The sequence below is a fragment of the Platichthys flesus genome, chromosome 2 (assembly GCF_949316205.1).
Source record: "Platichthys flesus chromosome 2, fPlaFle2.1, whole genome shotgun sequence".
NCBI lineage: Eukaryota > Metazoa > Chordata > Actinopteri > Pleuronectiformes > Pleuronectidae > Platichthys > Platichthys flesus.
Genome location: NC_084946.1, coordinates 26,971,303 through 26,984,074, shown reverse-complemented (window position 1 = coordinate 26,984,074; position 12,772 = coordinate 26,971,303). Strand labels below are relative to the sequence as shown.

The 12,772-nt window shown below is 39.6% G+C and overlaps 2 protein-coding genes across 2 annotated transcripts in view; both read right to left on the bottom strand.

Moving 5' to 3' along the window:
- Nucleotides 1-1,238: 1,238 nt before the first annotated feature.
- Nucleotides 1,239-12,772, bottom strand: part of ccndbp1 (cyclin D-type binding-protein 1) — a 26,050-nt gene continuing 14,516 nt past the window's right edge. Inside the window, exons 10-11 of the mRNA XM_062409219.1 lie at nucleotides 1,875-1,921; nucleotides 1,239-1,503 (exon numbers count right to left, since the gene is read on the bottom strand). Of these exons, the coding sequence (XP_062265203.1) occupies nucleotides 1,395-1,503; nucleotides 1,875-1,921 (156 nt within the window). The 3' untranslated portion in view covers nucleotides 1,239-1,394. The remainder of the gene's footprint in view (nucleotides 1,504-1,874; nucleotides 1,922-12,772) is intronic.
- The window catches only part of LOC133972020 (protein-glutamine gamma-glutamyltransferase 2-like), an 11,438-nt gene continuing 7,158 nt past the window's right edge, over nucleotides 8,493-12,772 (bottom strand). The window contains exons 8-15 of the mRNA XM_062409200.1: nucleotides 12,725-12,772; nucleotides 12,367-12,482; nucleotides 11,845-11,971; nucleotides 11,115-11,257; nucleotides 10,584-10,758; nucleotides 10,329-10,492; nucleotides 10,088-10,221; nucleotides 8,493-9,565 (exon numbers count right to left, since the gene is read on the bottom strand). The exon at nucleotides 12,725-12,772 is cut by the window's right edge and continues 62 nt beyond it. Of these exons, the coding sequence (XP_062265184.1) occupies nucleotides 9,418-9,565; nucleotides 10,088-10,221; nucleotides 10,329-10,492; nucleotides 10,584-10,758; nucleotides 11,115-11,257; nucleotides 11,845-11,971; nucleotides 12,367-12,482; nucleotides 12,725-12,772 (1,055 nt within the window). The 3' untranslated portion in view covers nucleotides 8,493-9,417. The remainder of the gene's footprint in view (nucleotides 9,566-10,087; nucleotides 10,222-10,328; nucleotides 10,493-10,583; nucleotides 10,759-11,114; nucleotides 11,258-11,844; nucleotides 11,972-12,366; nucleotides 12,483-12,724) is intronic.

The window sequence follows — 12,772 nt, the reverse complement described above, 5'->3', positions numbered from 1 at the left end:
CACATGACTGGACCTGGAGGGACAGAGAGGAGGTGAAACAGTGAGGGGGGGGGGGGGGGGGCATCTATGATGTCAGACATGCTTCTAAAGCTTTTGGGACGACAATGAGGTACAAACTTTCCAAGGAACAAATGTGATCACACGCACTGATAAGATGAACCACCCACTCGTTTCTCTAACCTCCATTAGACAAGACGTTCCCAAAAATGTGTTGACACCCTCATTGCATGAGTTGTCACATTAGTCAGAAACCAACAACCCTCTCTTTTTTTTGTTGTAGGTCAGTGAGGACATAAAACTACTTAAAAGAAACACGGAACAAGGAAGAAGCAGATACTCTTTCCCCTCATCTTACTTCACCTAACAAGTTCTGATGCAACAGATTTAATTATTTAAAGAGGACATGTGTGCAGGTGTGTGCAGGTGTGACCGTGATCAAGTAAATCAAAATGTGTTATCGAAACGATTTCTATTCACAGTTAAATGACACACGTCCTGTTTATTCTGCCGGTGATTAAACCAATGACTCAATGACAGATTCATTACTGAGGAACTCCTTTAAATTACTTTATACTTATAAAATAACAATAAACTTAATATATTACTTGAAATGTTTAAAAGTATTAAGACAAAAACCTAACAGCAGCTGCCTACTAAATGAGTTCTAAGTAATTTCCTGCAAATTTAGTAGCTACAAATAGATAGATGTATGTTACATAAAACAATTCTGTGAACTGACAAACCATAATAAAGCTGCGTGGGTGTTTAAAGGGGGGAGAGAGAATGATACATATATACTTTATATATATATACTTTGTATAATGACCTGACTCGAACCAATAGGCAGGTGAAAAAGTAAATAAACAAACAACAATGACCACAAAGATCTTTTCTAAATTTTCATGTTACATTTGAAAAAATTTCACTGTAGTTTAAACCTTAAAGCTCTGTAACTTTTATATTCTACCTTTTCTATGAAATCTTCAGTGAGGTATAAAAACAATACACATAATGCTGTATTTATATATTTTGTCATGATCAGCAGCTTGTCATTACAGATAAATATGTGTAAACGTGTGGTTACAGGGACTAAACGCTTTTAATGAATCCAACCCGTTCACTGAGAAATATACATGGGGCAGTGTGTGTGTGCATGTGAGTGTGTGTGTGTGTGCATCTGGCAGATTAACTACACGTAGAACATGTATGAAGTGTAAAATAATGAAACAGCTCTCCACAGGTTTCATATAGACACATGTCTTCACTTTTAATTGTTGTTGTATATGCAGGCGCTTTTTTCTTCTTCTTACAAATCCACATCTTTTTGTACAAACTCACACTCTCACACAAGCACATAAAACCACACAACACACACTTTTAGCTGCACAGACACACTAGCTGTCCTGCTGAATCAGGTCTTTGGCTTTCTGCAGGTTGTGGTCGACGGCTCCGTCTAAGAACTGAACCCAGTTCAGCTCTGATTCGCCGCACACATGACTGGACCTGGAGGGACAGAGATGAGGTGAAACAGTGAGGGGGGGGGGGCATCTATGATGTCAGACATGCTTCTAAAGCTGTTGGGACGACAATGAGGTTCAAACTTTCCAAGGAACAAATGTGATCACATGCACTGATAAGATGAACCACCCACTCGTTTCTCTAACCTCCATTAGACAAGACGTTCCCAAAAATGTGTTGTCACCCTCATTGCATGAGTTGTCACATTAGTCAGAAACAGACAACCCTCTCTTTTTTTTGTTGTAGGTCAGTTTCTAGTGTTTATAAACTGAATGTTTCACAAACTCCCTGAAGAAAATCTTGACTTTCTATAAGAGAGAGAATAATATCGATGTTTGGATGTCAGTGAATCTTACCTGATGATCTCCAGGACTTTCTTTAGCAGTGCTGCCAATTTAGTCACCTGCAGAGAAACACACTTTTATTTGTAAGTTCATTTTACTATCGACTTGTTATGAATATATTTATACATTTAGAATTGGAAGTATGATATTTGCAAGAGCCAATGACGAAAGCAGCTTAGAAACAACTCAATAAAGTGGCGAGGACATTAAACTACTTAAAAGATACACGGAACAAGGAAGAAGCAGATACTCTTTCCCCTCATCTTACTTCACCTAACAAGTTCTGATGCAACAGATTTAATTATTTAAAGAGGACATGTGTGCAGGTGTGTGCAGGTGTGACCGTGATCAAGTAAATCAAAATGTGTTATCGAAACGATTTTTATTCACAGTTAAATGACACACGTTCTGTTTATGCTGCCAGTGATTATACCAATGACTCAATGACAGATTCATTACTGAGGAACTCCTTTAAATCACTTTATACTTATCAAATAACAATAAACTTAATATATTACTTGAAATGTAGTTTAAGTATCAAGACAAAACCCTAACAGCAGCTGCCTACTAAATGATTTCTAAGTAATTTCCTGCAAATTTAGTAGTTACAAATAGATAGATTTATGTTCCAGAAAACAATTCTAGAAAATTCCTCCTGCCGAGAAATTTCGAAATGGGTGCCTAGAAATTACCGGTTCCAGACTAAATTTTTTTAATTTTTTTGGGAAGAGAGACAGACTGTGTCAATTTTAGAGAGAGACAGAGAGAGACCCAGAGAGAGAGAGAGAAAGAGAGAATGGCTGGTATAAAGAGAAAGAAAGAGAGACAGAAAGACTGGCTGCTTTAAGAGAGAGATAGTAAGATCCAGAGAGAGAGAGACTGGTTTAAGAGAGAGAGAGAGAGAGAAACTGGTTGGTATAAAATAGAGAGCCACTGACTTGATCAGTAGGTGGCGCTATCGCTAACGCTGCATACACACTCATCGATCTCTTCAGGACAGGGCTCTGATCATGTGACAGGATTTTGGGGGCGATTGCTCAAACTTAATTTTCACACCGACCACCAGGTGGCGCTATCACTATCACTTCATACACACTAATACAGGAATGTGATGTAGAGCCAATCACATTGTAGTTCCACAGTTCCCCCATGAAAGACAAAGAAAAAAAATCAATGTTTAAGTCCCACCCACACTGGGACTTGAACCAACAATCTCTGGGTCTCTAGCCCTCTGCCCTACTGACTGGACCACCTATAGTAATTAGTATCACCTGTGGAGTAGTCTAAAAATAGATCTCACTCTCCCCTTTTCTCCTCTTGCCCCCCCCACTCAGCGTGTGTGACTTCACTAACGACGCAGCTGTGACACAGAGACAGTGACAGATCGGACCTGGGGAGAACCTCCCGAACAAAATGCTATTATTCAAAATCTATAACTCCTATCCGTGAAATGAAAACACTGTGATAATCAAGGTTTGGACGAACAAGTACATATCTATATCATTATTTAGAGCCAAACAATGAGGCCCTGCGAGCAGTTTAGAAATGTACTTCTCATTTCATAATTCTCCTCCAAACAAATACTTGTTACTCAAAAACTATAAGTCCTATCTGGAAAATGAAGACATTGACTTAAGATATCATTGACAGTTGATTATTTAAAGAATTCAACCGTTCCCCCCTGAAAGACAAAGAAAAAAACTCAATGTTTGTATCTTACCCACATTAGGACTGGAACACGCCATGTTGAGTTACTGTCCCTCTGCTCCTCTGAATGCACTACCTGCAGTGTTGATTAACACCTGTGAAGTCTAAAAATAGATCTGACTGTCCCCCCTCCCCCTCTGTCCCCCCTCCCCCTGCGTGTGTGAGTCACTGATTACGCCAGGTGTGACGTGGATGGGAGAGACGTCAGACCTCAGGAGAACGTCCCGAACAAAATGCTCTAATTCAAAAACTATAACTCCTATCCGTGAAATGAAAACACTGTGAGAATCACAAGGCTTGGACGAACAAGTACATATCTATATTATTGTTTAGAGTCAAAAAATGAGGCCGTGTGAGCAGTTTAGAAACGTACTTCTTATTTCATAAATTCTCCTCCGAGAATCATCATTAGTTTTAATTGAAGAGACATTTTTCAAACTCTAGCACCGTCATCAAACAAATACTTGTTACTCAAAAACTATAAGTCCTACATGGAAAATGAAAACATTTTGAGAATCACAAGAGTTTACACTACAACCAGATATATGTTTTTTTTCGTGAGAGCTGAGAAATAGAGCCTTGGGAGCGATTTACGTTTTATTTTTCAGTTTTTATCTTTTCAGAAAAATCTTCAGAATTAACATGGGGCTCCAATGGGAGAAGACTCCGGAAATAATTCCTCGATTTTTCGATGCGCATATAAGCACAGGCCCGAGAGATCTTTTTTAATGTAATGTTGCTGTTAACTTTTGTATTTCCTTTTCTTTGAAATGTCCTTGTTATCTATATTGTATGTAGAGCACTTTGAAGTGAATTTCTAGAAAACAGTTATTCATAATTTATCAAAAATACTAATGATAAAACTCAAATGTAACCTCCTTGGTAGAGGTAATGTTATGTTGTTATCTGGTGTCTGTGTTTTTCCATGACCCTTTTTATTTCAATTCTGTTGATTTTGTCTGCAGGTAATTACACTGTAAAACCCATCAAGTTTGGCCTCCAGATTAACATCACAAGCTCTGCAATTAACCCTGTTAATAACTCCATAATGATTCATGAAGAAGGGAAACCACAGACTGAAGCAAGATCCTCAGCTCCTCATTCCAATCGAAGTTCATCCCATGAAATCAAACAGCTGAAGCCCTGCACTAAATATGAGCTTAATGTGACACTTGACGATAAAGACCGACCAACACCCTGCGAAGGCATGACTGTAAATGATCCCATGACAGATCCAATAAGTGAGTTAGAAGAATTTCTTGTTGGTTAAATTAATGTTTCAAATTAAAAGATAGTACTGTCAAACAAGCAGCTATTTGTTAATCCCTTGTGTATTTCAGGTGAACATGACATTGAAGATGCCAACTGCAGCTCTACCAGCAGCAAATCTGTGTGTTACCAATCTGGATGGGACATCAGCTCTTTACAAACAACTCCAGATATGATCCCAGATCTGCAATGTGGCAACAACACCGTCTGTTTCAAACCTGGTTCTGATGACATTTGCTCTAATATGACTTTCACCTTCACCTCCTGCACCAACACTTCCTTTCAGTTCAACAGAAGCATCACCCGCGGTATGCGTAATAGTTTGTACTGTTATTTTGAAATGCATGTCCTTTAGAACTTATTTCCTCATGTTTTATGTCTGCTCTTTTTTTTCCACAGATTTTTTAGATGTCAAAATATAAATCAAAATGCTCCAACACAATTTCCTGTAGAATTTAAAGCAGAATTACCTCCACACTGCAACCTCTCCATTAATTACACCTCATAGTAAGTGGAAAGTCTTTGTGTGTCTGCAACATTATACATAGATTTACATTGAAAGAGGTGATGATATTAATTTACTACTGTCCAGTTTCACTTTAAACTGAAGTGACCTGCATTTTTCCAAGATTCTCAATTACAAAACATCAACGCTCAAAAATGAGTGAGAAAATAAATATGACGTATTGTCTGAACTCCTTGATGAACACATCAAACATTGGTTTCCTAAAAGTGAATTTACATGAATGAATATGGAATTTATCCCATTATAATTATTATATGATAGTATAATAAGATTAATAACGTAATCAATGTGTCTTAAATTTTCCAATCATCGTCGAGGCTACGAACCAGAGATTCACAGATTCAATGAGACTAAGAATCTATCTGAGCTGGAGCCGTTCACGGACTACAGCTGTATCGGTCTCATCAAGGACAAGAACAATGTCAACGTATTCAACACAACTGAAGTTGAAGTCCTGATCGACTGTGATATGTAGACATTCACCGGACGACAGCTTTTGTCCTCAGACACTGGGGAGGGAACGACTGTGATGTCAGTACTCAGGTCTGTGGTCCACATGTCTAACTTGTGCCAGCAGATCTCAAAATAGACTTCACAAATACAAGCACCACCAATACATCCTCTCAGCTGACTTGGACCACGACCAGTAACAGATGTGAAGACATGATTCAGAATCTTACGAAGGTTTGGTACGGCTGCGGCTGTGGAGATCCATACCAACTTGTAAGGGGTAAGTGAAATAGATTACTTCCCTCATGCTTTTATTCTTCCTTGTTTCTTTTCTTCACTTCTGAAAATGTTGGAGATGGTTTCACTCATTTGTTGGAGTATAGAAATGTAATGTGGACAATTTATCATTTACATTTCTCCACGCTAATATTTATGCATGCTATAGGTTTACATTATAGACTGAAAAATGAACACAATCAGCTCCCTTAAAGTGAATACAAATCATCTTTGTCACCCCCTGGTGGCCGGCTTCAATATAGATCATAAACCCGGCCTTCTCCGTGTTAGCAGATGTGACACGGACAATAACAAAAAAAAGAGTAAACATCAAATAAAATAATCCAAAGATTGTTTCTGTCATTATAGCTGTTCTCTTATCCCACTGATCCAAATTATCTTTTTCCTTGTAAGCTTTGTTTTGATCTGTTATTCGATGCTGTACAGACAGAATGACACGTCATGATTGGCAGCTGGGATTGACTCATGATTGGTCGAGCATGTATATCAACGGGATCTTGATACCGTAGCTACATGCTGCAACCATGGCTTGCACAGACTCTCCAAATTATATCAAAAGCAGAAGATGGAAGCAAGCCCCCATGTACAAGATAATTTGGCTTCAGGTGGGGTCGTGGTGAACAGTTTCATAAACACAAGTAAAATCACAAACTACCATCTGCCAATGCGAAAAACATTTCAAACGTGAGTTGTCTGACTGACATAGTTGAAGCTTGCAGGGCTGCATTGATGATATGAACTGATTAGTAGAAAATGTTCGTACTTAATGGGTAACTGACCCCCCCAAAAAGTGCTGTTTTATGTTGCTATAATTTTGTATCTGTTATCTAGAACATAAACTAACAGCTTGTGAAACTGTGTCACAGTTTCCAAACAGCCTTCAGGAGGAACCTGCAACATTCCTGATCTGAAGCCGTGCACGGGCTACACCTGCGTGGTCAAACCCTACTACTACGGCTGGGAAGTCTGGACCCATGTTTCTGTTCAACAGAAAACTCAGATTGGAGGTCAGTGACAAACAGAATGAAACCAGTTGAACTTTTTGTAGCACAACTAGAACGGCACTCAGTGGAACTAATACCTGACCAACAGACTTCTTAGGAAACCATATTTAAATTCACTAGATCTGGATTCTTATTTGGATCTGCACCAAAATAAATAAAAGTCCCCTATTTCACTTCATTATACTATTAATAAGCGTTGAAATATCACTTTTTTGGAGGACGCATACATTGTTGTAACCGTTTTTCTTGAATTTCTTACAGTACCAGAGGACATAGATAATCTGAAACTGGAGGTCAAAGACTATAATACGATAATTGTGACCTGCACACAATCTCAAAACTTCAATGGACCTGAGGGAATATTCAAAGCACAACTTCATTATTGTGGTAGCTCTGTGGAAAGAAATGATGAAACACAACTTGTTGATGCCAGTAGCATTTTGCAAAAACTTTTGACAAAATTTGAATTTGAATTCAAGAATCTGAAGTACTCTACGAACTACACAGTGAAGGTTTGATTCTCCTTCTTTTTACAGTCACTGTTTTATTCCTGATTTTTCTTCTAGTGCTTTAATAAGTGACAGAAAGATTCTCCATCTTTCCAGGTGACTGCTGCCAACAGTCTGTTTGAGAGCAACCCCATCACAGAGCAAATTTCTACTGAATGTATGTTCCATTTCAATCAATGCCTCCATTTATCTCACGTTGCTTCGTTAAAGGACAGATTTCTTTAGGTTTTACACATCTAATTATATGCATTATGTTAATGTTGTTCTTCGTTAATCTCATTTTACAGATGTCAATGCTGGAATATGTTTTCACGTCTTCCACATCATCCTCACGTCTGTGGCTCTGCTGCTGGTCGTCCACAAGATCAATGACTTGAGGCTCGGGAAGTCCCAGTGAGAAGGATTCTGCATAAATCTTACATCTGTGTTCCTGTCAGATTGCCTTTACGGTTTTGTTTTTATTATTTTATTTAGTTAAGATGAATACACTGCAGATTTTGTTCCACTGATGAGAAAATATCTTCTTATTTACGTTACAGGAATAGTTCTATCACTGCACTTCACACAGGAACATCATCAGTGGTACTCTGCTCTGTATTTCACATCATATAATTAGGGCCCGAGACAGTGAGGCCCTATTGAAATATTGAGGATTATACATTTTTTGTTCAGGCAAATGAATTGGCTTTTTGAGTGCCAAAATTTTCAGAAAATTAGAAAGTGGTGAAAATGTAGGTGTCTCCTGTGTATTTTTAGAGCTGCTTCTTTAGATAAGCTGTACAACTACTGATTATGCAATGTAGTGTTGTATAACTGTTTGTTGTTTTTTAATAATTTCTAAAGCAATAATCTGACACAGAATTCAATCAACTCTTTTCAATTCAGATCTTTATTGACCCTCAACAATATAAAGAAAAACTCTTTGTGGTAAAGCACCGTGGAAACACACAAAAAACATGAACATTTCCCATCGTGTTTACATTTTAGAATATAGGACAAGATGGTGAATATCCCTTGTACGTTTGAAGATTTATTCATTTTATTTGGTCACCAGCAGTTGTGTTGTTGTCTTGACTTGGCCCCTGAAATCTTCGATAGGAGACAACCTGCTTCGCCCCTGAGTTGAGAACCCTTTTCTACCATGTTTTCCTGAACCCATCATGAGACGGGGAGCAGCAGTTGTTAGGTTTCTATTTTAGAGAATGAAGAGTTTGTCTTCAGTCTGTCCAGCAGAGGCCACTGTTACCTGGAGATCCCTGCAGGAGATTTATCCTCAAGAACAAAACAACTGAATAACTTCGTTCAAGCAAATTCAAACATTCTGATGAGAATCTAGTTCCAGGATCAGACTTTAAAACCAGCTGGGATCCAAGTGAATAATGAGTTGCTGCGAGAAAGCTTGTTGGTTCTGAGTGAAGTTCACAGCGGTTTGTTGAAAAGCTTTTTGTACCCTGCACCAATATTTAACTGAGAAACACATGTTTGTTATCTCTCTTATTGAAGTCACTGAATGAAGTGAAAGTTAAAGCTGTTTTTAGAGCCTCAGTGAACTCTAGACATTTTCCTGAAATAGCGGAGGAATGTCCGGAACGATCACAGCGAGCAAGAGTGTGTGTTTGTTGATAACGTTCGTGACATGGGACGGATGAAAAATAGTTCCTGTTGTAGCGAAGACATCGGACCCAGACAAACCTGAACATGAGCTCAATAAATCTCCTTTAAGCCACTGAAGATTTGAGCTTTTTTTTGTATTAGCTTGTGACCTTGGAACAAGACTCTGCGGAGTTGAGATGTTACTCTGTGACCTCGATCTTGCAGGTGGTCTGGATGTCCCTGAAGGTGGAGCAGTCGAAGACGGCCGTGATCGTCTTCTTTCCCGTCTTGTAGGGATAAAAGAAGATGTTTATACGGAACTGTTGTTTTGGTGCCAGGTCCGGGAGCCTGTGAGAGACGCAGAGGACCATGAGGAATTCTACATTTACAATAACCACGTTTATTAGCAGAATTAAACTGGAAAACCTTTCGATATTGCAACTGAAGCTGAGAGTCGATCATCAGTACTCTCTTTTAAAATGTGCTGGTTTTACATTTCTTCATTTGCTTCTTCAGCTGCGAGTTTAACGTTAGCTTCTTTTGTTTTGTTGTTTTTTATATCTTTTAGTTTTTATGTCTTTAAGTCCTGATGCTATATAGAGAAATTTGAAATTAGTGATAAATGTATAATACGACTTGAAAACAAATAAAGCTTTTTTTTCAATTCTCCAGCAATTTCCTTTGTGACTTCACCGTAAATAGAAAATAAATGAGGGCGTCATTTAGTGCTTTAGTTACGTCTGATGATGATTGTTGTTATTATTTTATCATTTTATCACAGATTAGCTGCAGGATTCAAGTCAATGTTTGATCATTTAAATAAATCAACTTTACACACACACACACACACACACACACACAAACACCTACTTGCAGTCCTCCTCCTTTTTAAATACTCCACTTCCAGACAGAGTCAGTCTGCATCCCGTCAGCCTCTCGTCTGCTGGGTTCTTGAAAATCAATACTCCACTGGTTTCTTGTTGCAGTCTGGTCGTTCTGGAAACCTGGAACACACACATTCTAACTCTTTAACATGTTGTTCGAATGCGCCCGACAGAACCTGCATGTCTGAGATGATTTATAGAAACAACAATGTTTTTAATGTACTCACTGTTAAGGTGAAAGGAGGATCCATCAGCACAATGTCATTCACTGCCAGGTAGACTTGCTCCGGCTGGTATTTGTCATTGACCATGGCTGTGATCTTCATGCTGTCACACTCCACCATGAGCTTGTGATAGGCCGAGAACGGGACCAGGATGGGGACGGACAGTTCTGGAGAAGATTCAAAGTTGGTTCACAGAAAATTCAAAGAGAACATAAGAGGTTTTTTTTAAACACTTCCAGGATCCAGAAGAAGATTCACCTGTCCCAGGCTGCATCGTCTCCTCCTTCACATCGGACTGGATGTTCCCGGCCGAGGAGCCATTGTAGCTCATGGCCTGGACGCTGATGTTGATGGACAGCAGCCTGGCGAAAGTGGACTTGCTGTGAAGCAACAGCTTAATGCTCACGTCCATCCCGTCCATTGGTTCGGACAACTGCAACAAATGAAGGAGGACTAAGAGACAGAAGCAGGTTTATGTTCCGCCACACATTGTATATGAAAACTTTAGCTTTACAGAATAAACAACTTGGAAAAGATTTGCATTAATGTTTATATTTTCCATAAAAAAACTGATGTTTATTTCCAGGTTATATATTTTTATTAAGATTAAAGTTTAAATGTTAAATATCAAGACTTGATGGAAAGTTGTGATACCAGCAGAATTAGTCAGTTTCTATAGCTCTATAAAAACTTGCAGTTTCTGTTCTCGTATATTTTTTCCAGACTCATATTAGGTCATCGTGACCTAGTATGAGTCTGGAAAAAAGCTTCCCAGCTTCTGTGACGTACCTCCTCAAATCGCATGGACACATCGGAGCCCGAAGCGCCCTCACCTGCTGCTCCCGAGGTATCGATCACCGCCCCGTTCCCCTCCGTCTCTTCACCTGCTATGGTGAGGGCGTACGTGAAGACGTCCCTCTCCTTGTCGGACCCTGTGAGGGGGGCACACTGATTCGATCAAAGGACACGTATAATAAATGTTTCTCAAAGATTTTTTGTTTCAACCAGAAATAACCATATTTGGAAGAGCGGGGCAGGGGCCTTACAAAGAGCTTGAGGACACTAGCTGTCATTGGACGGTACTAGCTGTCAATCACACGATATCCACACCCCATTGCATCATAATTTACGACATGAACATCAGCTGTATAGAAGACACAAATGTTTACTGACGCTATAAAGTGAGAAGTAGTAATAGAAACAAAGAGTGGAGTCGCCCTCTGCTGGTCATTCAAGAGAACAAGGGTTTTCAGGAACTTTCACTTTCCGCACCTGGAATTACGTCAATTTCTCTAAACAGTCTGTGGTATCGGCGAGAACTTAGTACTCTGGTACGAGTCAGGGCCTTTGACTTCCACACAAGCACCACAGGAACAACCTGAGTCCTGCCCAGCGGCACCACAACAGACTGAGACTATCACTGACCTGGAATCAGTCCACTTGTACAGTGCATTTGAACAGTGTTGCAACAACATGGTGTGGTTTTGAATGTCTGCTCCTGCTGCTGAAGTGAACCCACCCTCCCTGTGCTTGTAGGTGTCTGTGATGTTCCTCCTCTTTCTCGAGCCGACAGACTTGGTGGAGATGTTCTGACCGATTCTCTTGGTGTCGGAGAAGATCTTAATTTTCGAGCGGTCAGCTTTGACCTGAAACACACACGGAATCAACAAAAGGGTTAGATTTCACGAAACACACGGAAACTGTCCATATAAAACGCTGATGAAAACCTCACCTCCTTGGCAGAGGTAAGAAACAGCCTTTATGGAAAAACTACATCTCAATTCTATAAATGTACAGGTGTGAATGGGCGAGTTCTAACGTTCACACACTGTTGGTTTAGAAAGTAACGTCACAATGACAAAGGTGTAATATCTATAATGCAGCTCAAAACAATTTAAAAACAATCACATCTCTGTAATGTTACATTGTAAATTGTGAAATGAAGATGTGAAGGCTCATCCTGTGTCCTGATAAAACATCGTGATCTTTTCAGTCTCAGAATCTGTATTTCCCTAAGTTGTGAGTTTCTCTGCTCACTGACCAGCCAGTCCACACAGTCCGCGTTGACCTCAGCGAAGATGAACGGGATGTCGTACTTGAGGTTGATGTTTCCGCTCTGGATGGCTTTGACCGAGGCTGGACCGCAGCAGTAAACACCTGCACAAAGACAAACGATAAAAGTCGTCACATAAAAAACAATCCTCTGTTAAGAGTGAACCCAAAGTCATTAAAGTCACAAGAATCTGTACGATTCTGGGGGGTTTTCACGATGAAAACCCAAAGAAGAGATTTATTGAGTAGCAGGAAATAAATGGCTCATCAGAAAGAGGTCAGCAAGTAAAGTTAGCACCAGAACAAGGTCATCTGAGCGAGACAGAGGAGGTCGACCCGGTCGTTACCGTTGCTCTTCTCCTGCGGTGTCGGATCCAGAACTTGCCAGCCGTCGT